General features: G+C 58.5%; 1 protein-coding gene across 2 annotated transcripts; it reads right to left on the bottom strand.

Annotated features, from left to right (window-relative positions):
- Positions 1-54: 54 nt before the first annotated feature.
- ASIC4 (acid sensing ion channel subunit family member 4) lies at positions 55-27,139 on the bottom strand. 2 transcript variants are annotated; one of them, XM_043445233.1, is made up of 10 exons: positions 21,912-27,139; positions 6,200-6,344; positions 5,984-6,111; positions 5,632-5,794; positions 5,066-5,122; positions 3,162-3,315; positions 1,676-1,767; positions 1,521-1,600; positions 1,100-1,204; positions 55-917 (listed from the first exon to the last, which is right to left on the bottom strand). In XM_043445233.1, the coding sequence occupies exons 1-10, from the start codon at positions 22,491-22,493 to the stop codon at positions 804-806; spliced, it is 1,620 nt and encodes a 539-aa protein (XP_043301168.1). In that variant the 5' UTR covers positions 22,494-27,139; the 3' UTR covers positions 55-803. The 2 variants fall into 2 exon arrangements, 1 of the variants encoding a protein (XP_043301168.1); XR_006265153.1 differs by lacking the exon at positions 1,676-1,767 and adding an exon at positions 4,625-4,652 and having other exon boundaries at positions 889-917.
- Positions 27,140-27,198: the final 59 nt, after the last annotated feature.

Raw genomic sequence — 27,198 nt, forward strand, 5'->3', positions numbered from 1 at the left:
GCGTGTGCCCTGCCACGCCCAACTCCCGGCTTAGTCACATATAAACACAGAGAATTCTTAATGCCTCTTTATTCCCAATTTTGTCAGCACTTTATAAAACCAGATCAGAAGCAGAGAGGCCTGAGGAAGCCCCCTTTCCCAACCCCAAGCTCAGCCAAGGTCTGGAAGAGCTGCTGCTCCCTGTGGCGCAGGCTTCGGGGAGTGGAGTTGGGGCAGGGGAAACTGGGAGCTGGGCCAGGCCGGCTGGATCACCCACTCCCCTGCCGAAAGGGGAGCCGGGTCTGGAGCAGGGCAGGAAGCAGGACCAGCCCAGCTGTCCTGAGTCCTGGGGGCCTGCCCTCTCCTGCTGACACTGCAGGACTGGGGTCCTGGCTGTCCCTAAACTACCCACCCCGATCACCATTGTCCCACCCGCCTTCTACATCGGTACCCTACCCCCACCCTGTCCTCCCAGAATATATACAAATGTACAGAGAGTTCCACTCCTGGAGTGGGCCCCTTTTTCCTCCTCCCTCTTTCCTCCCCCACCCCTTCTCTCCTCCTCAGGGGCCCACGTCCTGGTCTGCAGTTCTCCCTGGTCACCAACCTGGGGGTGGAGGGTATGCACAAGAGGAAGCCTTGTGCAAAGCAGCTGGCGCCAGGGTGAGTGAGAGACCCCACCCTTCCAGTGGGCACCGCTCTTGCTCCCTCAGCCTTGGGCCCCCCCACCCCCACCCCAGGCCTCCTGTTCTGGGAGCCGGAGTCCAAGGGGGGATCCAAGGAGGAGTCCCAGACTCCTGGGTCCTTTTGGACACAGCACCATCCTAGCAAGCGAAGTCTTCAAAGAGGCCTCCTGGGGGGCCGTGGGGGTGGTGGTGGTTGGGGAGCAGGCTGCTGGCACCCCCGCCTTCAGCCCGGCCCCGGCTTGGGCAGGGACTCTGCAAGGTGAAAAGGGAGGGGGACAGGGAGAGATCGATTGGAGCCCCCAGGCCTCTCACAGACAGCCTTCCCTTGTCCGTGGGGGGCAGAGGCTTCAGGAACCCCACCCTGGAGGGCTAGGTCAGAGGTTATGGGGGGATTCAGTCCTGGGAGACAGCGCTGGCTGCATACTCATCCTCACCTGCTCCTTCAGCTCCTGAAGCCCCAAAGTGGAGATGCCCCCGGTGGAGGTCCGGAGGGGGGTCTTGGGACGACGCCACGCCCGCTTCAGTCTGTCCCAGGACACCTTGGGGTTCAGGGTGGGGGGACAGCAGTGGGCTCAGGAAACTTGCTAGAGGAGAAGGACGGGCTTCACCAGCCCCACTACATAGGACTTGCTGCCGCAGCAAACCCCCACCAGGACACCCCAGCCCTCCTCCCCCATCCCCCTTCTCTTTGCCCCTCCTTGCGCTCAGACCTTCTGGCCAGTCAAGGGAAGAGGGAGGGTTAGTAAAGAACCCTGAGCTTGACTTCCTGCCAGTCCAGGTGTACCAGAAAGCCTGCCGGGCCTCTCTGCTTTCCCCTCAGCCCCTCCTCCTACCCACCGGGCCCCCGTCCCTTGCCTCGTAGATGTAGTCGAGGATCTCTAGCAATGTGAGGATGCTGGCCCCGATGAACAGTCCCATCTGTCCCCCGAGGTCTCCTGGGGAGCACGAGAGCAGGGTCAGAGGGAGGAGGCTGGCTGCTCCATCCCCGTGCAATCACAGCCCAGGCTCACCCAGCAGGGCTGACAGGCCGTAGGCTGCTCGCTGCTCCGTGGCCTCAGAGGTCAGGGCTTCAAAAAAGACATCGAGAACCAGGAAGTTCTCTCTGCAGAGACAGGAAGCAGGGTATCCCTGAGGGGCCATCGTCTCAAGGAGACAGCTGGCGGGACATCCCAGACCCAGCAGACCCAGATCTGAGGCCCCTGCACAGAGACGCTGGTGATCACCCCCAGGCTCCCAAAGGCTGTGAGGAGAAGCAGGCCCAGATTCCTGTTAGCTTCGTGTTCTGGGAGCTAGCAAAAGGCCTGGGAGAACAAAACTAAACTCCCAGGCCTGCCCTCCCTCTGGCCTTCTCTAAAGCAGCAATTAGCATTCACTTTGCCTCATCCCCGTACCTCTGTAGAACCTTCGTGTGTGTGGGTGTGCGTGCATGCTAATTTGCTTCAGTCATTTCTCTTTGCAACTCTATGGACTATAGCCTGCCAGGCTCCTCTGTCCAAGGGTTTCTCCAGGCAAGAATACTGGAATGGGTTGCTGTGGCCTCCTCCAGGGGATCTTCCTGACCCAGGGATCAAACCTGAGTCTCTTGTGTCTCCTGCATTGGCAAGCAGGTTCTTTACGCCTAGCTCCACCTGAGAAGCCCCACAGAACCTTCAGTGGCTCCCCATTACCCTGCAGTCTACTCCATAATTCCTCTTCCAGACTTTTAAGACTGCCCATGATCCGCTGCACTGTACGTTCTTGTCCAAACCGCACTCTTATCTGCTTCTCACCACACAGCCTTCCTGACGCCCAGGCTGGTCTCCACAGCATCCCACACATCTCTAACTGGGATTCCCCCCTCCCTCCTCTTCTCATGGACCCAAACCGGGGGTCCACAGAGGCCCAGCTCATGCCTCCCCCACTCCCCTTAACCCACCCGCAGTCGTCTCTCCTAGGGGCCTAAAAACACTTTCAAACAAGGCCTTATCCACAAACTGTGGCATGAGTTATAATCATCTCTGTCCCCACAGGGCCCAGCGCTGGGCCTGGCACTCAGAGGATGCTCAGCATTTGTAGATTGGCTACAGGATACCAGATCCAGGGCTCAGTGGGGCCACCTGTGGGCCACCTGGCTCCTCCCCAATCCCATCCAGTTCCTCTCCCTCTGCACAGAACTGGACATGCACCGAACAGTTCCCAGGTTGCTGGGGCAGAAAGACATGCAAACAGAGGGTTCTAAAACAGCAGGTTAATGCAACGATAGAGATACGGACAGCGTGCTGTGGGAGCTCAGATAAAGGCATTTGGGCTCAGAAGGGCTTCCCTGGAGGCGAAGACAAAGGATGTGACTTGGAGGGTGGGCAGGGGTTAGTTAGAAAAAAATAGATCAAGATCCTGAAAGGCATTCCTGGCAGAACGCTCATTATTAACAAAGCTGCAGTCCATTCCTAGCCTCCATCATATACTAGACCTATTGAGGGTGGTCTCCATTACACACACACACACACACACACATACCGTATATAGGTCTCGTTGCGATTGTATTTTCTTGCCAGGTACCGGGCCGAGCCTCTGTTGGGGATCCTGACCATGGAGATCTCTTTCCCGTAGCGGGTCAGATTGCAGGGAGTAGGACAGAAACACGGGCCTCCGGAGCCCCCACCCAGGGAGTCTGCAACACAGAGGCAGAGAGTGCAGTGGGGGAGGGCAGGACGGCCCAGAGGCCCACCAGCTGTTGGAAGGAAGCCTCGGGGTGGTCCTAAGGCAGCCACGCCCACACGGAGGGCTGGTTCTGACCAGCTCTGGCACCAGACGGGCTTCCTGGTCCAGTTTCAGACCATTCAAGAAAGTGGGCGGGGGCAGAACCCCCAGCACATTCCTTCTCCCTCTGCTGCCCAGCCCCGCGGGGTGGAGAGGTCCTCGTGGCTTAGAGGGAGGGCTCAGCCCACCTACCAGAGCTAATCAATCATGTGAGGCCACAGACACACGAGGGGCTTGGAGAGGATGCTGGGATGAATGGAATTAATGCATGTTTTTACATAGGCCTATGGGAGAATGGATGGATGGATGAGTAGATGAATGAACAGACAGAAGAACAGTGGGCAAGATCCCTGTGCTCAGTGTACTGGGTTTTCCCTGTTCACCCCTTCAGATCCACTCTCCCCACCTGGCTCTGTCCCAGGAAGCTGATCTCTGCCAAATGCATCACCCAGACTCCCTGACCTCTGGTTTGGGGTAGAGTTTACATCTCTCCTCTTGTGGCTCCAGCTCCCAGCTCCTGTCCCTCTCGGACAGTCACAGGTGCCTCTCTGGGTGGCCCTAGTTCTGTGGAGTCTCACCCTTCCTTGTGGTCCCCTTATCCCCATTCATATCTGTTTCTTCATGAAACACTCTTCAGTCACCCGTTTGACAGATGAAGTTGTAGGACAGAGAAGGCGTGACTCTGTCCCCGGATCTCAAGCCCGCCCCTGCGGCCAGCATCTGGATTCCTCAGTGTGCTTCTGATCAATCACCGAGTCTAGTCTTCCTCCTCTCTTCCTCCTCGCCTTTCCATCCTCACATCTCATCAGAGTCCCCTTTGTAAAAGCAGAAGGCATTCTTGCCTGGCCTTAAGCCATTGTTGGCTTCCCAGGGCCTCCTCTGCGCTTACCATGCCCTCCTTTGTTCTCTGCCCTCCAGCCACACTGACCTTTCAGGGCCCCAGACTCACCTGTGCTCTCTCTGGCCACAAGTCTTAGCAAGAGCTGTTCCCACCACCTAGAAGTGTCCCCCTCTTCACCATCCTTTAAGCCTCAGCTCATATGTCACTTCCTCTGGAAATCCTCCCTGCCTGCCCAGGTGGGGCTGCCTGCCTTTGCTGGGGCCCCACAGAATCGCTGAGGTTCCCCTACCCAAGGACTAACAGGCTACATTGTGATGCCCATCCACACCCCTGCTGGGTAGTAAGCACCCCAGAGCAGGGCTCTCATTCCCATTCTTACCTCTGGCACCAGCGCAGGCTGTAAACATCTGTAGAATGAATAAATGAATGAATGAATGAAGTGTGGATCAGGTGAGATCTAAGGACAGAAGGGGTTGCCTTACCCACACTGACAGCCAGCAATGCACCTTTCCTCACACCAAGGGAGAAGTCACTTCCCTTTCCCCGGAGAGGCAAGCTCATATGCTGGACCAAGATGAGAAGCCCCGCCCCTCACTCTCAGTTCCGGTTCTCGGCAACCTCCCACCCCGCGGCCTCCACTTACCCAAGTACCACACCTGCAAAGGTCCTCAGACCCCTGGAGGTATGGGATAAGGCTCAGCCCCCAGGAAAAACCCCAGGAGGAGACTGGGAGGGGAGGAGCCAAGGCAGTGAGGAGAAAGGTGGACAGAGAGATGAAGAGGAGTGGGGCGGAGAGGCAGGACGAGAAGGCAGCACGGACCCAGTGTGTGGTCGGCACACTCGATGTAGATATTTGGCGGGCAGATGGTCTCATTGCCTGAAAGGAGAGATTATTCCTGGAGTCTATGGTTCCATCCACTCTCCACCCCGCACATTCCCAAATGTGGGCACACATGTTCATGTGCACACATGTGGGTGTTTGCACATATATGTGCATGCATGAATGTGCACGTGTTTGTGCACAGAAGCATGGAGATGTGTGCGTGCATGTGTGCATGCAAGCCATGCACGCTTGCATGGACACGACTATGCACATGCATTTACATGCACATGATGAAGTTTGTGCACACAACCCAAGTACACAAGTACAGATTACACAAGTACATGTATGCAGAAATACATAGTAACAGGCATAGATACATATGCGTATGTGAAAACATGCACAAAATCCCAAACACATACCAGGTACCCTCACGTGGGTAGACACATGCACACATGTGGTCATACACACGCAGCTGCCCCCATGCACATGAGCAGTGTTCTGCCCTCAGAGGTTCTGGAGCCTGGCAGGGTGGCACGGAGGGCTGGTGGGGGTGGGGTGCCCACCTGGCATGTGCACCATTCGGCAGTGGCAGCGCTGAAGCACGGCCTCCTTTTCACAGCGCAGCCGGCAGGCAGACACGCTGTAGGCTGAGTAGCCCTGAAGCTCAGGCTCCCCGAGCCCACTCTCCGCCCGGCAATTGCCCCAGGGCTGGGGCAGGTAAGTCAGCTGAAGAGGCAGGGCACGATGGAGTCACGCACAGAAGTCTCACCTGGCCCCCAGCACCCACAGCCCCAGCAAAGGCTGTGAAAGGGCTGGGGGTATGTGAGCTTCTGGAGGGCAGATCTGGTGAGCCTGCACTCCGGGCCCAAAGGCCCCACCCCACGGCCAACCCAGGACGCAGTTGGGCGTGCTCACCCGCTGTTCCTGGCAGGACACAAAGGTCTGAAAGCCTGGGGACACGCCGAATCCCAGCTGGTGGATGTAGGGTGGCTCCTCCTGGCTGTGGATCTGCACTCGGATGCCCGCTTCAAATGATGTCTCATCTGCACAGTGAAGATGGGGTCCTTAGGAAACCTTCGCCGCAGGCGGAGGACCCCGGCTGGAGTCCCTGTCCCTTTCCCGCCTGAGTACTTGTCTCTCTCCAGATGGGCAGGTACTCCTCCTGCTGAATGTCCAACATGATTTCCAGGCCGCTGCCCATGCCCCCCGCCCGGCTGGGCAGAGAGCTCTGCGGATCCGCGTTGAAGGTGTAACACTTTCCATAGCGAGTATAGACCTGGGGTGAGAGAGAGGAGGGGCGGGGTGTGGGATGAAAGACAATCCCTTAAGCTTTGGTGGTCTGTAAGGGCCACCAGACCTGCCTGGTCACCCCTGTCCTATATCTCAGCAACCAACCTACAGCCCAGCCGCTCCCTCAAGTTTTCTACTGATATCCTCTCTTCAATGATTAAAAGTCACCTTCAGCTTAATGGGACTTCCCTGGTGGCTCAGCCAGTAAAGAATCTGCCCTGGGTCAGGAAGATCCCCTGGAGAAGGAAATCGCAACCCACTCCAGTATTCTTGTCTGGTAAATCCTATGCACAGAGGAGCCTGGTGGGCTACAGTCCATGGGGTTGCACGAATGAGTGACCAACACTTTTACTTTTCTTTTCCAGCTTCATATACCAGTAGCAGAACTCTTGATGTTTTCCCAAATCCTGTCCCTGACTCCTTCTCCTCTTCTGAGTAAAGTGCCCTGCTCTCAACCTAGTTTCTAGGGTCGGAATCCCTGAAATCGCCTTCTCCCGGTAAGTTGGTTGCTGAGATACGGAACAGGGGTGACCAGGCATCTAATCCAGCAGCCATCTTGGGCAATTCTACTTCCGAAATCTATTTAGAATCCATCCAGTTTCCTTCCGTCTCATGTCCCACTTTCACTATCATCTGCCTCTGGCCATGGCGGCAGGCTCCTAACTAGTGTCCCTGCATCCGCCTTTGCCTCTCCCTTCCAAGTCAGACATGATTGAGCATCGGCGTGTTTAAGTTTTTTCCTGCCAAGCCATTCACAACACGGTAGCCAGAGTGCTCATTCTAAATTGTGGAGATCCAATCAAGTCACTTGCCATCTTAAAGCCCAACAACTGCTTCCCATTCCCCAGAGAATAAAGCCAAGTTCCCTCCTTGCCTGAAAGTATCCACAAGAGGTGACCTTTGCCTCTCTCCTGCTTTTCCACCCCCCAGATCTTCATGACAAATTCAAACTTATGGAGCAACATCTCTCCCAGGGCCTTTGTTCATGCAGTTCCCTCTCCTGGAATGCTCCCTTCCACCCAGCTGGCATGGCCCAGCTGCTCATCTTTTAAACCTGAGCTTAAGTGTCCCTTCAGATGCACACTCATAGGTCACACCCATGTTCACAGTGTCACCCTTCCTTGATCAGTGTGTTTGTGGGTTTGCTCAAAATACTCATCAAGACCTGAGATAACCTTGCTCATCTGTTTGTCTCCCTGAGCAGCAATCATCATCCCTCACTCGACTTCATGCTACACAGAGACGGTGAGTCGAGCATCCCCAGTGCAGGGCACAAGGGATGCTTTAAGAAAAGACGACCCGCGCTGAACTGAAGCCTATCCCCGGTTTCCTCTGCGGAGAGTTCTCCCATATGGACACCAGATGGCGCCGGCGCCCCGGAGATGGAAGCCGAGGCTCCGGCGGGGACAGAGCTGCGGTTGGGAGTTAGTTGTAAGCGACTGGGGGTGGGGAGGAGGTTGAGGGAGGGAGGCAGATGGAAGTTCCCCCCTGCCGGGCTCACCCCACAGAGACCAGCCCCCGGGTCAAACCCATCACAGGCAGCACCTTCCCTGGGGGTAAGGAGGTCAACGCACTCAATCTCTCTCTCTCTCTCCCCCTCTCCTCAGGAACATTTTCACTCTGGTGAAAGCTGGGAGGAGAGGCATGAGGAGGCCATGTAAGGGAAAAGATTCCTAAACGCCTTGCTCCAGGGAAAGGGGAGGGCTGGGTGGAGGGCAGTGCGAGTGAGGAGTTCTAGGAACTGGGGGCAGGGCGTGCCCCCATAATGGGGCACGGTTGTCTCACCCTCCCATCTCTACTAGGTTAATGATCCTGCTAATTCTTCCCTCTCAGACAGTTCTATCACCCAAGCACCTCGCCTCAGATTCTCAAAACAAAAGGACTCACGTAACAAGCACTGTGCAGTTTACAAAACACGGCAACGTCTGCTGCCCCATTGCATCTCCTCGGCCACCCTGGTATCAGGTAGGTTTAATGAGCCTGATGATTACAGATGAGGAAGCCGCAGCTCAGAGAGGCGATGTGAGTTGCCCAAGGTCACACAACTAGTCAGTGGGAGAGGTGCAGCTGACTGAGATAGAACTCAGGGGTTCCCACCATCCAGTGCTGGCAACTCCCCCAACCCCAGCCTACCCTGCCCCAAGTCCCAGCCCCTGTCCCGGCCCCATCCAGCCAAAAGGAGACTGGAGTCTCAACACTCAACCCCTTTTCTTCCATCCCGCCTTCCCATTCACTCCAGTCCTCTACACCTTCCCTACTCTCTTTTCCATATCTGCGGCCTCTCGGTTCAGTCCCTCACCTGTCCCTCCCCTCTGCCTTCACACCCATGCCAGCTGCTGGGCTCCAATCGTCATTGACCGTGTCTGTCACACCCCTGCCCCAGCTCCCTGCGGTGTGGCCATCAGTGGGGCAGGAGTGGGCATGGCTGACAGTCCCAGAGCATTCGCTCTGCCCCAGGCACTGCGCTCAATGCTTCACAGGCTCTTTCCAATTCCAATCAAATCTCACAGCCACCCGACATCCTACAGATGAGGAAACTGAGGTCCCAAGGTTGGCTGATTTGCCAAGGTCTCCACGATCAGTGCTTCTTAAAGTCTAGCGTGCACACCGAACACCTAGAGGTCTTGTTAAAAGGTAGGTTCTGAGTCAGTAAACATGAGTTAGGGAGTAGGACTGAGATTCTGCATTTCTAACAACCCACTGGTCTGCAGACCACACTATGGGTCAAAAGCCCCTAGACAAGAGGGCCAGAGTCCAGCAAGACAGCCCAACTCTAGATCTGTGTTTTCACATGTCCCCATAGGGAAGAGAGCTTTGAACAGGGCTGGGGGCAAGATCACTGGATCCTCAGTGGTATGGGAAAGGCAGAGGGGGGAGAATATGTAAGCATTTGCCCCAATTCTCAAACCACTCACCCCCTTCCTATTTTGGGCCAAGCAGATGCTGGAATCAGCTTTTGATGCTGCAGCCATTTTTCAATGTGGGCTCCAGGGGGGCAGCTAAACAAGGTACCAGGCTGCATAGGGGACCCTGGTAGGGAGCTGCTCACACGTTCCCCCCAGCGTGCAGTGACTGACCCTGACCCCTGGGCACTGTCATGATCTCTCCCATGGGACCGTGGACTCCTTGAGGCTGGGAGCCCCCATTTCACCGTCTTGGTATCCCCAGTGCCTGCTAAGTCGCTTCAGTTGTGTCTGACTCTTTGCAACCCCATGGACTGTAGCCTGCTAGCCTCCTCCTCTATCCATGGGATCCTTTAGGCAAGAACACTGGAGTGGGTTGCCATGCCCTCCTCCAGGGGATCTTCCTGACCCAGGGATCGAACCTGTGTCTCTTGAATCTGAACCTGGGTGGGGCCAGGGCTGCCTCCCTACCTGATCCTTCCACCACACACACAGAGACACAGACTACATGATACTGAGACTAGCCTTGTGCAGGGCAGAGCCAACTGGGAAGGCTTTGGCTCCAATGGCTTCAGATGGGGGTGGCTACCTGGTACCTCTGCCCTCGAGGAGATTGTGCAGAGAGAAGGTGACAAAGGAAGATGGGTGGAAGGACTCTGGGTCTGATGGACAATGCTCTGCAGGGAGTGGACAGGCCAGACTGGCAGGGCCAGGCCACCTGCACCGCCCGGGTCAGGCCCCACTGCTGGGCAGAGCAGAGCGTTGCCCTGGAGACAGTCCCTGGGCCAGGCAGGCAGCAGCGGGTGGAGCTGCCGGCTCCTAAGTGGCAGAACCCTGGTGGCAGCACAGTCCACAGCCTCTTCCATGGAGACGGCACGGCTGCTCGGCCACAAGGTCCCACTGGCTGCCCACTGTGCTCTCCCCAAGGACTGGCCCCAGAGGAGGGTGTGTGCACAGGAGTTGAGGCTTCAGAGTCCGGCCACAGAAAGAGGCATGTCCTGGGCCAGGATGTGCCCTGATGGACTGAGGGGCTATTTCCAGATCTGCCACCACTAGCCTCAGGCTTCAGCCTGTTCCCATCCCAGCAACACCTCCTTCTCCCGCCTGGTTCTCCCTCTTCTCGGCCCTCCTTTGCTCTCTGCCCTCATTCCTAGGTCTGCCCTCCTGGACGTGGGCAGAGCCCCTCTGGGCCTGGGCTGGACAGCTTCTAGACAGGACTGTGTCCGCACTGCAGACAGACCCCTGGACCCCTCCCCCAGCTTACTTCCTGCCAGCTCTCTGCCTGTTCCTCGCCTTCAGCGTTGGCCTGGGTCTGTCTGCCTCTCCAGCCTCCCTGTTCCCTGATCTCAGTTTGTCTGTCAAGCCTCTCTGCATCCTCTTGGGTCTTTCTGTGTCCTCAGCATTTGATCAATTATTCATCTGGCCTGTGTCTCTGCTCCATGCCCTCTGTCTGCCTGTCCATCCCCCTGGCCTGGGTACACCACCCTATCCCCCCGCCTCTCTGTTCTTTTGCCCGTTGCATCTCTATCTGTTTGCTTTTCTGTCTATCCCCTAGACTAGGTATCCAGTGTCTTCCTCCTGTTGATTTTTCCCTGGGCCTGAAACCACCTCCCTGACCAAGAGTCCCTGCCTAAGCGCGCCTCCCTCCTTCTCCCTGCCTGCTTCTCCGGGTCTGCCCCAGATGGTGACCAATGACCAGAGACTGGGAGAGATCTGTCCACAGCGTGCTCCTCTGAGCAATGGCTTCTCTCTCAGCCCCTTGAGTTCCATCTGTCCACAGCTCCCATTGCCTTGGCTGGCTGGTATCTGCCCTCACCCCTTCCCACCCCCTCACCCTCCCTGCAGTCCTGGAGCCCACGGGGTTAACAGGCAATTAGCAGGGCCAGGGCTCAGAGCGGTAGGGGAGAGGGCTCTGGGCCTCCAGAAGATAAGAAGCAGCCAGGAGCAGCCGAGGCTGGGCTAATCCCGGCACTAATCTGCGGCCTGGGCTTTATCTCCAGTGCCTTCTGGGCACCCTGCCTCTGCCAAGGCCTTGGCACCTCCTCCCCACCCCTCTTTTCCACGGCAGCTTTATCCCTCCAAATTCCATCAGCCCTCCCCTGATGTGGTCCAGCCCCATGCCTCTCACTTCAGCACCTGGAACGAACTCCCCTTAATCCTACAGTGCTCAGGGGCCCTGGGTAGCCAGTGGAGGGGTTATATTTTCATCTGCTGTGGACCGTGACTAGCATCCCAGGTCAGATGGCTCTCCAGTCCCAGCTTCACTCAGGGGTGACCCAAGCATCCAGGTTCAAAGCCTCCTCCTTCTCTGTCCTCGCCAGGGAAGACAGTGCCAACTCAAAATGCTGGGGGTGTCTGCACTGGTCAGAACTGGGAGGTCACTCAGTCCAAAGCCTCATTGTACAAAGGCCAAATCTAAAGCCTAGAGATGGCAAGGGACATACCCAAGGGCATATAGAAAAAAGAGGGCCCATTCAGAACTAGTGTGCAGCCCCAGCCCCCACTGGGCCCCAGCATTGTCCACTAACCCTCATTACCCACCCTGGAGGTCAGTAGACCCTGGTCCTAGCCCTGCCTCCACCAGTGACTGCTGTGTAACTTGGTTATTAAAGTGATTTACTGACTTCTTTGGTCCTCAGTTTCCTCATCTGTTGAGTGGGGATAGGAATTCCTGATCGCCTTATCTCACAGGTTGGTTTTAAGTCTCAAAAGAGATGAAGTAGGTGAAAGGCATTTGCAAGGTAAAATCACATACATGAGGCCTCAGTATTAGTTATAAGGGTGTTGTGGAGATCAATAAGATCCAAACTAGGTCAGAGATCAGTCAGCGGATGTGGTGCTAGGAAAGGATCCACCTAAGATTCATAAGGTGGAAAAATAGGTGCACATTTTGAAGTCTAACAGAATAGGGTTCATATCCTGGCTCTGCCACTAACCTTGGACAAACAACTTTGGGTGGTGATTTAACCTCTCTGAGCCTCAGATTACTCTTCTGTAAAAGGGGTAATGGTAATTCCTCCTCCTGAGGTTCACAGTGAGGATCAGAGGTAAGTCCAGAGAGATGCATGCAAAGTGCTCAAGAAAGTGGGGGAGCCCAACTGGGGCAGCCATTTGACCTTGGATCCCTCCAGGGCCCATTCTCACTGGGCACAATGCCCCTTAGTAAAGGCTCTCTCAGCAGTTGTGGGCGAGGATGAAATGCTGTCAAAGCAAAACCCCCAGGCTCTGAGATCTGGCTGTCCTACCAGAGGAGGGTGCAGGCCAGCAGCCCTGCGCTGTCTGTGAGATTCGGTTTCAGTCATTTAACCTCTCTGACCCTCCATTTTTCTTCTGTAAAATGGGAATAATAATAGGCATCGTCGGAGGTGTAATAAAAAAGAGAAAATGTATCGAATACATAAATAACAGCGACAGTTAACATTTATTCAGTGCTTACTCTGTGCCAAGCACAGTCCTAAGCCTTTTATATAAATTAACTTCTTGTGTACATGCATGCTAAGGCACTTCAGTCGTGTCTGACTCTGTGCGACCCTATGGACTATAGCAGTCCATGGAGTTGCAAAGAGTCGGACACGACTGAGCGACTGAACTGAACTGATGGCCTATAGGACTGCTGGGCTCCTCTGTCCATGGGATTCTCCAGGCAAGAATACTGGAGTCGGTTGCCAGGCCCTCCTCCAGGAGATCTTCCCGACCCAGGGACCTTAATTCTCACAAAAACCCTCTACTGGAGATGTCTTAACATCTCCTTTTTACAGACAAGACAATGGAAGACCAGAGAGGGTAAGGAGCAGGCCAGAGTCACGTGAGAGAGCAGAGGAGGGGACGGAGTCAGGGGCATGGGACTCGGGGCTCAAGGCCACTGTGTCCTGACACACCCCTGGTACAGCCCCAAGGACTAGGCGGAGCTCATGAAGTGGCAGACGTTCACAGCAGGCTTACTTGTCCTACACTGGTCCTTGAGCCTGTACAGCATGCCTGGGACTGTGCTTGCTGTTGGGGATAATTCAGAGAAAAAAATCGCTGGCTTCTGCCCTGGAGGAGTTGGCTGTTTGGCCCCAGAGGCATTTATTCATTCCAAAAGTGTTTGTTGAGCACAAACACTGGGAGCCAGGTGTACAACAGTGGAGAACAAAGCACAGAAAACCAACAATCCCCGGGACAAGCAAATGTTAGTAGCTGGGATGTGGGCTGTGATAGGGGGACGGATCCAAGTCCTATGACTGTGGAACAGGAATTCAACTTGGGTTGGAGAGTCACGCTTCCCAGAGCAAGAGCACTCACCCACCCAGGAAGGGCATCTGATCACAGAACAATCAGACCCAGAGAGCATACCCCCCTCACCCCACCCCCTTAAGGGATTCCTAAGGGGCACTAGTAGTAAAGAACCCACCTGCCAATGCAGGAGACATGAGATCCCTGGGTAGGGAAGATCCCCTGGAGGAGGACATGGCAACCCGCTCCAGTATTCTTGCGTGGAGAATCCCAAGGACAGAGGAACCTGGCGGGCTACGTCCCCCACCCCATAAGCCTGGCCCCCTCCCCTACCGCAGGGACCATGACGCAGCACACCCCAGCCGCCAGCCGCCCAGGTACTTTTCAAGGCGACTTCTTCTCCAAGGTAGTGGTGCTTGTGAGTCTAGCAGGAAATGGGCACGATGTTTCTTCAAACGTAAATGCATGAGCAGTGGTGGAGAAGTACCAGACAGTCAAGGCCTTGCGACTCCAGGCCGAGGCCGAGCAGGAGCACGTGAGGCCGTGGGAGAACAGGGCGATTTCAGGGAGCGCCTTGTCTCCACGGAGGAGGAGAGAGGGCGGGCCCCGGGACCCAGGTAAACAGCCGGACCTATTCCCAGTAGCGACCGCATTGGCCTTAAACCCTAGAAAGCCAGTCTTGCATAAGTGAAAGTCGCTCAGTCCCATCAACTGTGGCCCGCCAGGCTCCTCTGTCCCTGGAATTCTCCAGGCAAGAATACTGGAGTGGGTAGCCGTTCACTTCTCCAGGGGATCGAACCCAGGTCTCCCGCATTGCAGGCGGATTTTTTTTTTTTTTTTTTTTTTTTTTTTAGCGTCTGAGCTACCAGGGAAGGCCCCGTCTTGCAGGCAGGAATATATTACATTTGTAACGAAGTCCCTCCCTGATGTTCCAGCCTTCGATGCAAAGTTAGTAGTTACTAGAGTTTGCTTGCACAGTGAATCGCACCCGTAGCCCGGCGGGCGTTTAGGAGCTGAGGACGAGAAGGTGGCAGCGGCGGTGAAACGGTGGGTGTGCCATCGCCCCCACCCCGCGGGTGCACCGGAGCATCCAGGCCGGGCCCACGCGCACCCAGAGGGCCGCACCCACCGCCTGGCGCTCCTCGCCGCCTCTCTCGTCCCTCCCGCGGGGTAGGCATCCATCACGGAGCCCGGGCGCCCTCCCTCCCGTCTCCTCCGGGCTCCTCCGCTTTCCTCCCTGGGTTTGCCTCATTTGCATTCCCCCGGCTCCCGGCTCCTCGGCAAAGTGACCTCCGCACACAGCCGCGCCAAAGGCTTCCACCGCGGAGGGAGACCCCGCCTCCCGCCGCCCTCCTCGGCCGGGGACGGGCGGGGGCCCCAGCGGAGGGCTGCAGAGGGGAAGGCGAGGTGCCCAGGGCCGCGGAGGGACTCCGATGGGATTTGAACCTGCGGCCTCAGATCCTCAGCGGGGCGAGAGTGGGATGTGGAGGTAGCACAGGCCGGCGAAGCTGTGCCCCCGAAATGGAACCCCTGCCGGGAACCCGGGCTCCCCAACACCCCTGTTTGCTTGCGCTGCACTCCCACTGGAGAGGAGCCAGCCCTCTACCGGGCCATTGCCTGAGGATCCCCTGCCCTTCCGGGGGCCTCCCCAGCCCCCCAGCCCCGCTCCCCTGGCCGCCGAGCCGCCTCCCCTCCCCCCGTTTGGTATTTACACCTTTCACACATTTGTAAGCTATTATCCTGTCCACGCTTAGTCACCGCTGAGCCAAGCGCCACGGATTTAGCTCCTTTAATCTTTCCTCCTAAATCAATCCTCCATTTCCCCTTAATCATCCCGTGGCTCCTCTCTGAACTCTCTCGCTGCTGCCTCGGCGGCTGCAGCCTCTGCCTGTCTTTCTGGAACTGTTCCCCCTCTGACTCAAAATGGGTGTCCCAAGGGCATAGTGACCATTTGGGGGGTGGGTTGGATTTTCAGTGCTGCCAGCCCCGGCCTGGGGGCTGGGAGCCAGGGAAAAACTGCAGGCACCCCTCCCTCTTCTGGAAAACTGCACTCTGAAGCCTCTGATCTCCACCCCTGGGGGGTCTCTGTCCTCCCACCCCCATTCATGTGGGATGGCTCCAAGACCCTAAGCCTCCTGCGGGATTTACCCCCTCACTCCCCCCCCCCCAAAAGAAAAAACCTCTCTTGCCTCCTGTCCACGGTTCTGACTGTCCCCACCCTCTCTGCCCACTGCTCCAAGGAGGCAGCATTACTGGGAGAGCCTGGAAGGGCAGGAAACACTGATAACTCAGCCTGAAGCTGCCCTCTCACCCGCCTCCTCCAGGGAGGCTATCCATCTCTCGAGACCACCCTGAGTCTTCACCCGCCTTCACTCCCCCTCCTCCTCCCGTGGGACTCACTGACTCAAGGGCCCCAAACTGAGTAGCCCTGAAGCTCTGCACTCGGAGTGCTCCTTGAGGTCTTCATGCCTCCCAGCCCACCCCCCCCACCCCCCCGCCCCAATTCCTGATCTCTTCTGCCCCTAGCCTGGGCTTGGCGGTGGAGTCGGCCCTGCCACCAGCCAGGAGAGGGAACGTAAGGGCAGGGGTGGGGGGCCCGGAAGGAGCACAGGTAGGGGAGACACAGGGAAGACACGAATGCGGGGGCCATTTCTTCAAATGCTAATCAGCATCTTCCGGCAGTGCCAAAAGAAGCTGAGTTGATAATGAGCCCAGCTCGGGGCTGATTCCTGATTAATAAAGAGGCCACCGGGCTGCTGAGTGGGGCCGGGTGGGGCACGGCCCTCCCCTTTGCCCTTGCAGACCAGCCCTGGGTAACAGTAACAGTTCCTGCCCGCGGTGTCTGGGCCACGCCACTCAAATCCCCCGCAGCAACGCCACTAGCCGATGGGAGGTACCCAGGCTGAGAGCGCCCCCTTCAGGTGGGCCAGAGGGGCAGCAGCCAGTGATGGGGCCCGCGGTGGGGAGGGCAGGCTCACTGAGTTCTGCAGTCCAAGTTGTAGGTAGCCCTTGGAATTATTTTTTTAATCAAGAAATTTTTAATTAAAGTAATCAAGACTCTCGGCTTCTCTGAACAAATGGGAAAACCCTACCCCCCCCCCCCCACCTTCCCGACACCGGGCATCCTGACCCGAGGGCAACAGTTAGGTGAGGCTGAGAAGCTGCTGCTCCCTTCAAGGGTAAGTGACCGTCCCTTCTCACCCCCCCACCCTTCCCTACTGGGTGAAAGGCAGGACCAACCCTGAACTAGATGTTGAGTTAAATGTTCTCCCGGTTCTTGCCTCGGGAGAAGTTGGGGCTGGAGGGCACAGAGGGCTGGACTGGCAGTGAGGGTCAGAGGCAAGTTCATATGTAGATGAGTGCCCTGGACCAAGCTCAGCCGGAAGCCTCTCCCCTCCTGCGTCAAGGGGGCGTCAAGGGGGCGAGCAGGGGCAGCCTTCAGGCAAAGGTATGGAGCTGGGATGTCTGCGGAGGAGCCCCTGCTACAATCAAAGAGCGGGTGTGGAGACTGTCAGTACTGGCCTGACCATACCAGGGAAGGGGGTACTGGCTTGACCACACCGCGGAAGGGGCAGGTCAGGTGGAAGCTTGGATTGAAGGCAGGAGATGGTGGAGGAGCCTCTAACTAGGGGCTGGGACAGCCAGAGAGTGATCTAGGGTGACTTGCTGCTCCCTCTGCCTCCGAGCCATCCTGATGGCAGCTGGGGTGGGGCTGGGAGAGGAGGGAAGAGGGCAGGGAGGGGGACTGCCCAGCTGGAAGAGGCCTTGTCTAATTGTGCCTGATTAGTAGAGAGGAAGAGAACAGGGCGAGTGATTAATAGTCACGGCAGTCACCAGCGCGTGGGGAAGGAGGGTTGGGAGGGGGAGGGAAGTCTGAGAGGGGATAGAGACAGGGAAGCGCACACAGGTCCCCGGTCACCTGCCCCTCCGGGGGGCTGCCCAGACCCCAAAGGACAAACTGAGAGGAGCTGGCCTCCCTCTACCTCCTCACAGATTCTCCACCTTCCCCCTGCCTCAGTTTCCCACACAACAGAACGGAAAAGACCAAGGTCACATCCTACACCTGGGAAGTAAGGTGTACCTGCTCACGTGGTGAGCAGACACCTCGATGTCCCCAGGCACAGGCCCCATCCTTGGCTCAACCTGGAACCTTAGTAGATGGCCAGACTTCTGATCACAGCCCACCGCCACCACTTCATATCCTTTGACGCCAGTTGGAAAGCCTACCCTCCCCAACCTGGCAGCTTGAACCCCATCCCCACGACCACCTGGAGCCTCACTGTCCGATACTGCAGTCACTGGCCACGCTCGGCTGTTTGAATGGAATGTTAGTCCTCCATGCTAATCACACCGCAGATGCTCCCTGGCCAGTGTGGCTAGTGATGACCACTGTGGATAGCACAGATTCAGAATGTTTCCATCATCACAGAGTGTTCTGTGGTTCAGCATAGATTGTGAGTGTGTGCACTCCTTTGCATGCACACACATGCCTGAATCCTGGGGAGGAGTGGGGAGCATGGGGATGCTATGACAGAGGTGGGGTGCGGGCTCGAGGGTCAGGAGAGGAGCAAGGCTAGGTGGTGGAGAGCAGCGAAGATGCCAGCACACGGGTTGGAAAACAGCAGGTGGTGCTGGGAACAGGCAGGTTAAGGAGGGCCAGGAGCTGGGGTGGTGGCGTTTCTAACAGCTGACACTCTGAATGCACACTGCGCGTGTGTGTGTGTGTGTGTGTGTGTGCGCGCGCCAGGCAGTGGACTAAGCCCTTTACAGCCATCTCTTTTGATTATCACAACCACCCAATTTTTTTTTAGGTTCTACTATTGTTTTTAACGAATACAGCAGTGTATGCTCACAGCAGCTTTCTGACTTCTCCAAGGCCACACAGCCAAGGTTCGAATCCAGGCAGCCTGGCTCCAGAACCCACACTCTTGATTGCTTCACCATACAATCCCCAGATGAGAGGAGATGCTGAGTTTTAGAGCTGCATTTTACAGCTGAAGAAACGAAGCCTAGGGAGAAAGAGTGATTTCTGCCTTCTAGTAAGTGGGCAGGCTCAGAGCAAGCCGCAGCCAGGGAAAGTATGGATGGGGCTTGGCACACTGGGGTGGGGGAGCCGATGGTGGTAGGAATCGAGGAGGAAGAGAGAGTATATGGGTGGTGATGGAAGGAGGAGGTGGTGGTGGGAGTGGGCTGGTATGAGACTGGGTGAGGCGGGGGGTGCAGAAAAGAGAAGAGATGGGGTGAGCTAAGTGGAGGCGCGTATGGGTGGAGAGGTGGGAGCATCCCCCACCACCCAGGAGCCCTCTCCTCTCTCTCAACCCTCTCCCCTCCTCCCCAGACCTAGCCCAGCCTGCCTCATCCCTTTTAAGCCTTCCCAGCCCTCTTCAGCAGAGTGCCTCTCCGAACCTTGGCTCTCACTATCCATGTACCTCGTTTGGCAATTAATCCTGGCGCCTCCTGACACTGCTTGCATGGCTGGTTAACTCTTGCATGGTTGGTTAAGCTCTGAAGTCTTCCCGTCCCCGCCCCACCACGAGACTGGAGGCTGCTTGAGGACAGGGACTGGGGACCGGGGCTCCCCCATTCTTTGCCCCCACAGCACCTGGCAGGGAGCCTGGCACATAGTAGGTGCTCAGAATTCCGTGTTGATTGAGTGACTGGCTGGAAGTCGGTGAGGGGACATTAGGGAGCCAAGGGTAAGAGCAATGGCAGTGGTAACAGAAGCAAGAGCTGCAGCTGAGGGGACTGGGGGAGGGTGCATTACCCAGAGTAAAAATAGGCTGGAAAATGTGACATTTATTAACTTGGATTCGGAGGAAAGGTCACAGCAGAGTGGGGAGTGGGAAGGAGAAAACGGGGAAAGCAGCAGAAAACACACACCAGCCCCTTACCCATACCCCATCCATCGCTGTCACTGTGTCTCAGCACTCATGGGCTGGAGGTTCTCATCACTGATCCCTGTACCCGTCTCCCCTCCATGGATCCCAAATCCCCATCGTGGGCTCCATATTCTCACCACAGAGTCTACTGTGACCTCACGTCCCCATCAGAGAGCCTGATGTCTTTGTCTCTCCATACCCCTTCTCCAGTCTTGCCCACACAGCACACTCCCAGTTTCCCCATTGCCGTGGATCCTCCCATCCCAACCATAATGCCAGACCATGGTAAACGGCCAATAAGGACTCAGCCCTAGAATGCCAGGTCCAGGGAAGAGTTCCACTTGGCAGATGGGGGTTGGGGTTTGGGAGAAGGGTACGGGGCCTAGGCTGGGTGGGGGGACAGGTGGGTCCAAGGGACATTCCTCTCCCCCCGTGAGGGCTCTGCTCCTCCGCCCCTCACTGTCCTGCTGCAGCCAGAGCAGAGAACCACAGTCTTCAGTCCTTTTCTCTCCATCGCAAAGGGCCTATGGGAGATCCACCCTCAGCCGTGCCTGGCCATCCCCACATTCAAAGGGACTCACCAGCTTTGATCCCGGGACTCCCCGTTCCCACGTCCTGCAGGCATGTCCCCCTTCCCTGGAGGCCAGGCAGGAACCTCCGGCCTCCCTCACCTTGCTTCCTTGACCCCTATCTCTCCCTCCCCACTGAGGTTTCATCACTCTTCCCCTTTTCCTTCCACCCCCGCAATGGGGCCTGGGACACAAACTCCCACTCAGGGACACAAAGCCCCCATTGATTTCTGCCCCAACAACACCTGCTGACACTGGGCTCTGTCCCCCCACCAACCCGGAGGGGTGGGGATGTCGCAGGAGGAGCCCCCGGGACCCGAGAGGCCACATTCACACACTCCTTAGGGACAATCACTTTGAGAGCAGTGATTTTTCCTGGAAGAAGGGGTGTGTGGTTGGACCACAAGGCCAGTGCCCACCTGCCCCCATTCCTCTCTCAGCACAGTCCTCCTTCTCATCCCTTCCTCCATTTCCACCCCACTGCCCCCACCCCACGGCAGGAGGACCCCGAGACTGCAGGCTTGGTGGGGGCAGGAACATGGCTGGAGCATATTTCCCGGTGCTACTGAGGCAGTGAGTGAAGGAGACCCTGGGTGGGGAGCCCCGGGTCATGACAAAGAAGAGCACCCCATTTGGGGCTGGCTTTAAAGCCTGGGCTGGACGGGCACCATGTTGATGCCATGTATTTGCATATGTGCTGGGCACGGTCACAAGAATGAAAACACACTCCCCACACTCCACACATACATAATGCCGGGAGTAAACTAGACCGGGGACAGCATTTCAAGCCCCGGCAATAACAGACACAGCCTGTGACTGTGGGTGAATGGAGCATCAACAGACAGACAGCATACAAGACACACCACCCCCCCCACACACCTCACACACCTGGATTATGGGAGGTGTGCATGGGAGGGCGGCCCCACGCCTCCATGTGAGAGTGTGTGTGCGTCTGCGTGCATTCACACATACGTGAGACAGGGAGCCGGGGCTGACATAGCTGGGGTCACAAGATGGGTCGGTATCCAGGGGGTGACCCTGTCCTGGGCAGCTGAGTAAGGGCTGGGCTGTGGGCACGTGGATGAGTAGCTCTCTGGATGCGTGCGTGGGTGTGCAGGTGTGCACATGAGTGTGGCGACAGGGACGCTGAGTGTGCGTGAGAAAGTGTGCAGGAACTATGTCCCCATGCAGTAGGTGTGTGTGTGTGCGTGTGTGTACACGTGTGTGTGTGTTGTACGCACGTGTGTGCTGGGGGCAGCAGTGAGGGTGAGCCACGCTCGTAAGAGTGAATGAGTGATTCTCAGTGTAAGAGCCAGAGCCAGGCAAGGGAGCAGCAAGAACCAGGAAACAGAGGGAGGGCCTGGGCAGCCGGAGAAGCTGGGAGCATGAAAGAGGGATGTGTGAGGGAGTTCGTGAAAGGGGGTGTGTGTGAGAGACACAGAGACGGCGAGAGACACTGGCATCCAGTGTCTGCAAAGATCGACTCTATCCAGTCTGCCAGCCGGGTCGGCTCCCCCAGACGCAGCCCTGAGTCCCTCCCTTGCTGGAGCCCCCAGATACGCTCTCCCCAACGCCCTTGTTTGGTGTGGGGGTAGAAAAATCCAGCGGCCACAGGAGAGAAGGGGAGTAAGAGAAAAGCAGGGGTCAGTTGGTCTGACCATGGTCTGGTGCATCCCTTCCCAGCAAACTGACTGGCTTCCAGGCCCCCCCAGGCCCATCCCAGGACCCCGGCCCCCCAGACCCTGGCGCTGCGGCAGCAGGAGAGCCGGCGGAGGAGCAGCAACAGCGGCTGGGTAAGCCCCCAGGAGCGTCCACTGCTCCCCGCCAGGGAGCCCCGAGGGAAACACCAGGCTGGGGGGTGACACGAGGCCAGCCTCTGGCAGCGGAAGGAGGGGAAGCCCTGTCGAGGATGCCCTGAGCGCCACCCGCACCCCCACAACAAGCCTCCAGCCACCCCAGGCCGGCCGGGCCGCCTGGCAGGACTCACCACGGAGAAGTTGCTGGCAGAGCAGTGGTGCCCGCTGAAGTTGCAGCTCTTGAGCATGTCGGCGAGCTGGTGGCCGGTGCGGTTGAGGATGTCTACCATGTCGGGCTCTGGGTAGCGCAAGCCAGCAGCACGGTGCCCATCCCGGTCTTTGGGGGGCAGCCCGGTCAGGTTGGCCAGGTGGAAGATGTCGGCGTCGCTGAGGGCCGAATGCCGGAAGCGGTTGATGTTGCAGAGGGTGACGGCGGGGAAGCCGGCCACCGGGGCTGGGGCAGCGGGGTCCATCACCACCAGGTGAGGCCGGGTCAGGTAGCCTCGGGCCAGGCCGGCCGCCTGGTACAGGAAGGCAGCCAGAGAGGTGAGGAGGGCCAGTGCCCAGAGGGTTCTCCGCAGTCCATGGGGGCCTGGGCCACAGGCCCGGCCCAGCCCATGCAGAGTGCTGGTGCTGGCGAAGGTGGCCAGGTCCCGGGGGGCTGCTGCCCCCTGAGCGGCCCCCAGGAGGCTCTGCTCATCCCCTGCCTCCTTCTCCTTGGGTTTCGCATCCTCCTCTGCAAATTTGATTTTGCACACAATCTCGATCGGCATCTGTCCCCAGCTGCTGGGACCAGCCGGAGCCTTCCTGCCCCTGTCCCTCCCTGGCCAGCAGCCCCGGGTGCCCTCCGGAGTGGCGGCGCTGGCAGCAGCGGCTCTTCTAAACTCAGGGCAAACGGGGAAGAGGATGGGGACAGGGTGGGGGCCGAGGTGGGGGAGTCACTCCCACTCCCAGCAGCTCCGCAGCCCTGATGATGCCTCTGCCTCTGCCGCCGCTTGTCTCTCTCCTCGATCGTCTCCTTGTGGCTTCCCTTATCAGCACCAGCACAGCTGTCAGCCCCTGCGTGTGTCCCTGCGAGCGAGCGAGTGAGCGAGGGAGCGAGCGCTGCTCCGCCACGCCGTGCAGCCCCAGCCGCTCCGCTCAGCATGTGCTCCGGAGCCCACCCCGTGCTTAATAATTCAGGACATGTCAACAGCGTTTCACCGGCGGCACGGGCAGCAGGAGCCAGGCCAGGGGAGGGGGGCAGCCCCCAGCCCTGGACAGGAATCTCCGGGCCCTGCCTGGGACCTCGTCGGGAGGCCCCCAAACTCTTGCTACACCCTCGTCACGCGTGGGGTCCTCACCTGGCCCCACTCCCAGGCCACCAGGGAAGAGGTTTGCACCCAGAGTCCTTAGCTTATTCTGCCACTTTTCTGGACCACACCCCGAGAAGGGTCAGCCAACTCCATCCCCCACCTCCTGGCCTCCCTGACTCCTAACAGCAGCACCCAACCACCACCTGACCTCGCTACCCCACTCACAGCACCTTCCAGAGAACTCCTCGGGAAAGCCACTTGTTTGAATGAGGGAGGGGAGGGGAGGGCAGAGAACGGCAGGCAAGACAGACAAGGGGTCAGTGATGGCTCCATCCAGATACTTGACTTCCTTAGAGCTTTGCTCCGGACTTAACATCCACCATGCCCCTGCCTGCTCTCCGATTTTGGCCGCCCTCTCCCCGACTTCATCTCCATCCCCAAACTCAGTCTCTCCTGTGTCTGTGATAGAGGGCACCCTGACCGGCATAAGCATCTGTGGCCACTTTGCCTTCCCAAATATTTCCCAAATCCCTTGCCACAGCCAGGCCTGTGGTGGGGGCGGGGGAACGTGTTGGATGGCCAGGCCAGGGAGCAGAGGCTGTATGATGTGGGGGAGAGGGTATCGCATGGAGGTCAGGAAGAGCCCAAATGGGGGTTCTGGAGGGAGCCCAGATGTGCTGGGTTTGAATCAGAGGGAATGCAATCCTAAAGAAGCAGGCACAGGGGGTGCTAGGCAGAGGGGCAGGGGAGCGCTGGGGTGGCTGCACCTTGCAGAGGAGAGGCAGGATGGGGCCCATGGTGGCTGGCCCAGAAGGGATGATGCCGGGGTACCCCCAGGGTGGAGTGGTCACAGTGAGCTGCCTGTGCCCTGGATGGGGGAGCTGTGCGAGAGTGAAGCCCTCATGGGAGAGGAATCACTTGTCCCCTAGAGGAAAGGGGGGGCCTGATTAATCGGGGCGCTAATGAGCAGCAGGGAGAGGAAGCTCAGAGGGGCGGGGAAGGCGGCTCCATCGATCCGAGCCGCGGAACCAGCAGCTGAAAAAAAAAAGTGAGAAGGGAATCGATCTGAGGGAAACGGCAGCAGCCGGGGATTAGAGCCTGAGGTCCACCCGCTGCCCAGCGGCCACCCCTCCCCTGCGGCAGGCCTGCCCTGCCCCAGAAAGGGGCCCAGGAGTGGCTCCCCAGGGGGGCAGGGAACTGCTCTGCACACCCTTGGCTGCAAGCCCAGGTCAGGCCATGTCCACTGCAGGTCACCCAAGCGTGGAGCCCACACACACATACACACACACACACACACACACACACAGAGCCCCCCCAACCCCAGCCCTGTGTAGCACCCTGCGGGGGTTGGCCCCAGCCTCTCATCAAAGTAGCTTCTTCAGGGGCCCCTTGGCCGGGCCAGCTCCTTCACTCTGAGGAGCCCAGACTCCTGGGGCCAGGGGCTTCGTCTGGCCAAGTCCCAGAGGGGACAGGGGTTGGTACTGAGAGCATCTGCTGAGTTAGCACTCAAGAGTCGCCAAGTGACCACCGAGAGCCCCCATCGCTGCCTCTGCCCAGGCAGCCTCTGCCATGCTCACCCCTCCCTGTAGACCACCAGACCCTTCCAGCCTTCCTCCCCCACCTCCTTGTCTTCCCCAGCCTCTCTCTTCCCCCTTTCTCCTGGTATTGATTTTTCTTTACTGTTTTTTTTTTTTTAAGGTGATTTAATTGCTTTTTTAAGGTTACTTCAGTCTGGGGCTCTGCCAAGAAAATGGGGAGCTAACCCCCAAGCTCTCCCCCAGCACTGGTTGCTGCCCAGGACTCCGTGCATATTACTAAACTGTCCTGTGAACACAGGTCGTGCCCCCCAACATAACTGACCTCCATCATGAGCCCAAAGCACACCCTTTTCCTCCTGAGGGTGCGTCAGGAAGCCTTCAGCCTCTAGCAGGAGTGAAGTTGGGTGGTAACCCTGTGTAGGGGGCTAAGGGGGTCAGGGGGCGGACGGTGGTGAGGGGAGTTCCAGGCCACTGCAAAGTGGAGCAGCAGTGAGCCGCATGCGCCCCCCTCTTCCTACTGCCCCACAGCCAGCTGTCTCCAATTGTTCCCAAGTCCCCACCATCCAGTCTCCCAGACCCTGGGAATATGGCTGTGCTCAGTGGGAGCCCCTCCATGTCTTTCCAGCTCATCCCTTGGCCTTCCCCCCAATCCCTCCAGCCTCCCCTGTCACCCCCACCCCCATCCCCTTTACACCCCCTTCCCCTCTGGCCCCCGTCCCTTCTCCCCTCCCTCTCCCCGCTTCCCTGCCTGCCTCCCTCTCTGCCCGGCTGCAGTTGGGTGATAATCTCCCTCATTTAGCCTCCCGGCTGCTTCCCCGGCTCATTGCCCAGCTGGTCCCTGGGGCCCGGCCCAGCTTCTTCCCCACCCCCACCCCCAGCCCTGCGCCCAAGCTCCCCCTTCCTTTTCCCCCCTGCTTCTCCCACCCACTCCCAGTGGACCGGCTGCCCCCTGCAGTGAGCATCAGGGCCAAGTGTGGCTAGCTGGGACCCGGGGCCGGGTGTGAGCAAGGGGGGAGGGGCTGCCCAGGACTCTGGGGGTGGGAATGTGGGTGCAGGTTGGGGGGGAGGAGTTGGGGGGAGGGGGGGAGGGCAGGGTCAAGACGTGAAGCCTTAGCCAGGCGTTCTCTGCCCACCCTCCCGTTGGCCCCACTGCCCAGACTTGTTCCCCAGTCCAGTTCTCCACACACCCCCACCCGGCTGAAGTAGGCTTCCCGACAGAGAGAGCTCGGTGGATGGACTGAGGCAGCGATTAGAGTGGTGCATCTGTATGGCTTGACCAGGCAGGGCGGGGGAATGGGGGGCAGATAGGTGAGGAAGGGCCGGAGGGTTCTAACTCAGAGCCCCTGGTAGGGGGCATGGAGGTTTCATTTGGGCAAAGTGCTCCAGAAGGTAGACCTGGAGGCCTCTCAGGATCCAGTTTGGGGGTTCCCAACTACCTTGCCCCGCACCCTCAGACCTTGGGTTGCCTCTTCTCCCAGCTGGGACCCCCAAGCTAAGCTACATTGGCCCCTTCCCCCCACCCTCTTCGTGGGTCTCACGTGCCCAGCCTGGGTGAACCCACTCATAAATGACATGACCCCCCAAACTCCTAGGCAGCATAGTCCTAGAGGGAGGCCCCAGCTGCCCTCAGCTCCCAGAGTACACCGCCCTGCCACCCTGCCCAGCCCAGCTGATACCTGTCCCAGGCCTGGCTCTGCTGGGGACCCCGGGCACCGGCCAGTGTGGGACAGACGTGGGTGGGAAAGGGACACGGATCGGGGGGCGGAGGCCGGGACTGGGCCAGTCCTGGCTGGTGAGCGAGCAGCGGTGACAAACGGGCTGTGCGGGGGCCGAGGGGCGGGGGGCGGACGGCGGCTGATTTATCTGGGTTATTTATGCCGCGGACGAGGCAGGAGAAGCGGTTAATGAGAGTCCCAGCGAAGGGGGTGGGGAGGCCCGGACGTGATCTGAGGCAACTGAAGAGGGTTAGCGTCCCGCCGCTGGGCCCTGCCCCCACTGGCCGCCAGTACTGGGCACCCCCTGCTCTGTCCGAGGGCCGGTTAGCCCAGCCTTGACCCGTCTCCTGTGGCTGGCACCGAAAGCCCCGCATCAGGGTTGGGGGCCCGCCCAGGCCGAGGCAGTGGGGGCAGTGGGTGACCGGGGGTTGAAGGCGACCACGTCTGGGATCGAGGGGGCCGCTGGAGGAACAAGGGGCGGGGGACAGAGAAGGGAGGGCAGGGAGGGAGGAAAGATGCAAAATCTCGGCTGGTTAGAAGCTGACCAAGTCTGTGGAGTCTGTCGGGGGAGGGTTGGGGTGGGGAGAGGCCAGTGTGGGGCCGGGTAGGCAGCTGGCAACCTCGGAGCTGAGGCTGGAGAAAGGGCCAAGGGCACTGGCGTTCGTATCTGGTGGCAGCCAGGAGTCATCGTAGGGGCCCGAGAGGCAGAGGCAGGCCGGGGGTGCGGGGTGGTGGTGGTCAGAGAGAAGAGAGGACGCGGAAGGAGGGGAAAGAAGATCCAGGGAAGGAGGGGGGAGAGGGCTTTGCAGCAGTGAAAGCTGCTGGGAGCAGATAAGGCGGTACGGCAGCGGGAGGGATTAAAGCTTCGAGGGGCCGGGGCCGGGGCGGGGGCGGGGTGGGGGGAGGCGGGGAGGAAAAGGCTGAGGGCCA

This window comes from Cervus canadensis, chromosome 24 (assembly GCF_019320065.1).
Source record: "Cervus canadensis isolate Bull #8, Minnesota chromosome 24, ASM1932006v1, whole genome shotgun sequence".
NCBI classification, from domain to species: domain Eukaryota; kingdom Metazoa; phylum Chordata; class Mammalia; order Artiodactyla; family Cervidae; genus Cervus; species Cervus canadensis.

Bases quoted from the DNA above. Each gene is read 5' to 3' on its own strand.
- ASIC4 (XM_043445233.1), bottom strand. From the start codon at position 22,493: ATGCCGATCGAGATTGTGTGCAAAATCAAATTTGCAGAGGAGGATGCG. The intron at 6,345-21,911 runs GTGAGTCCTGCC...CTCTCACCCCAG, and splicing joins CTGCCAGCAACTTCTCCGTG to GTCTATACTCGCTATGGAAA. The intron at 5,795-5,983 runs GTGAGCACGCCC...CTGCCTCTTCAG, and splicing joins TGTCCTGCCAGGAACAGCGG to CTGACTTACCTGCCCCAGCC.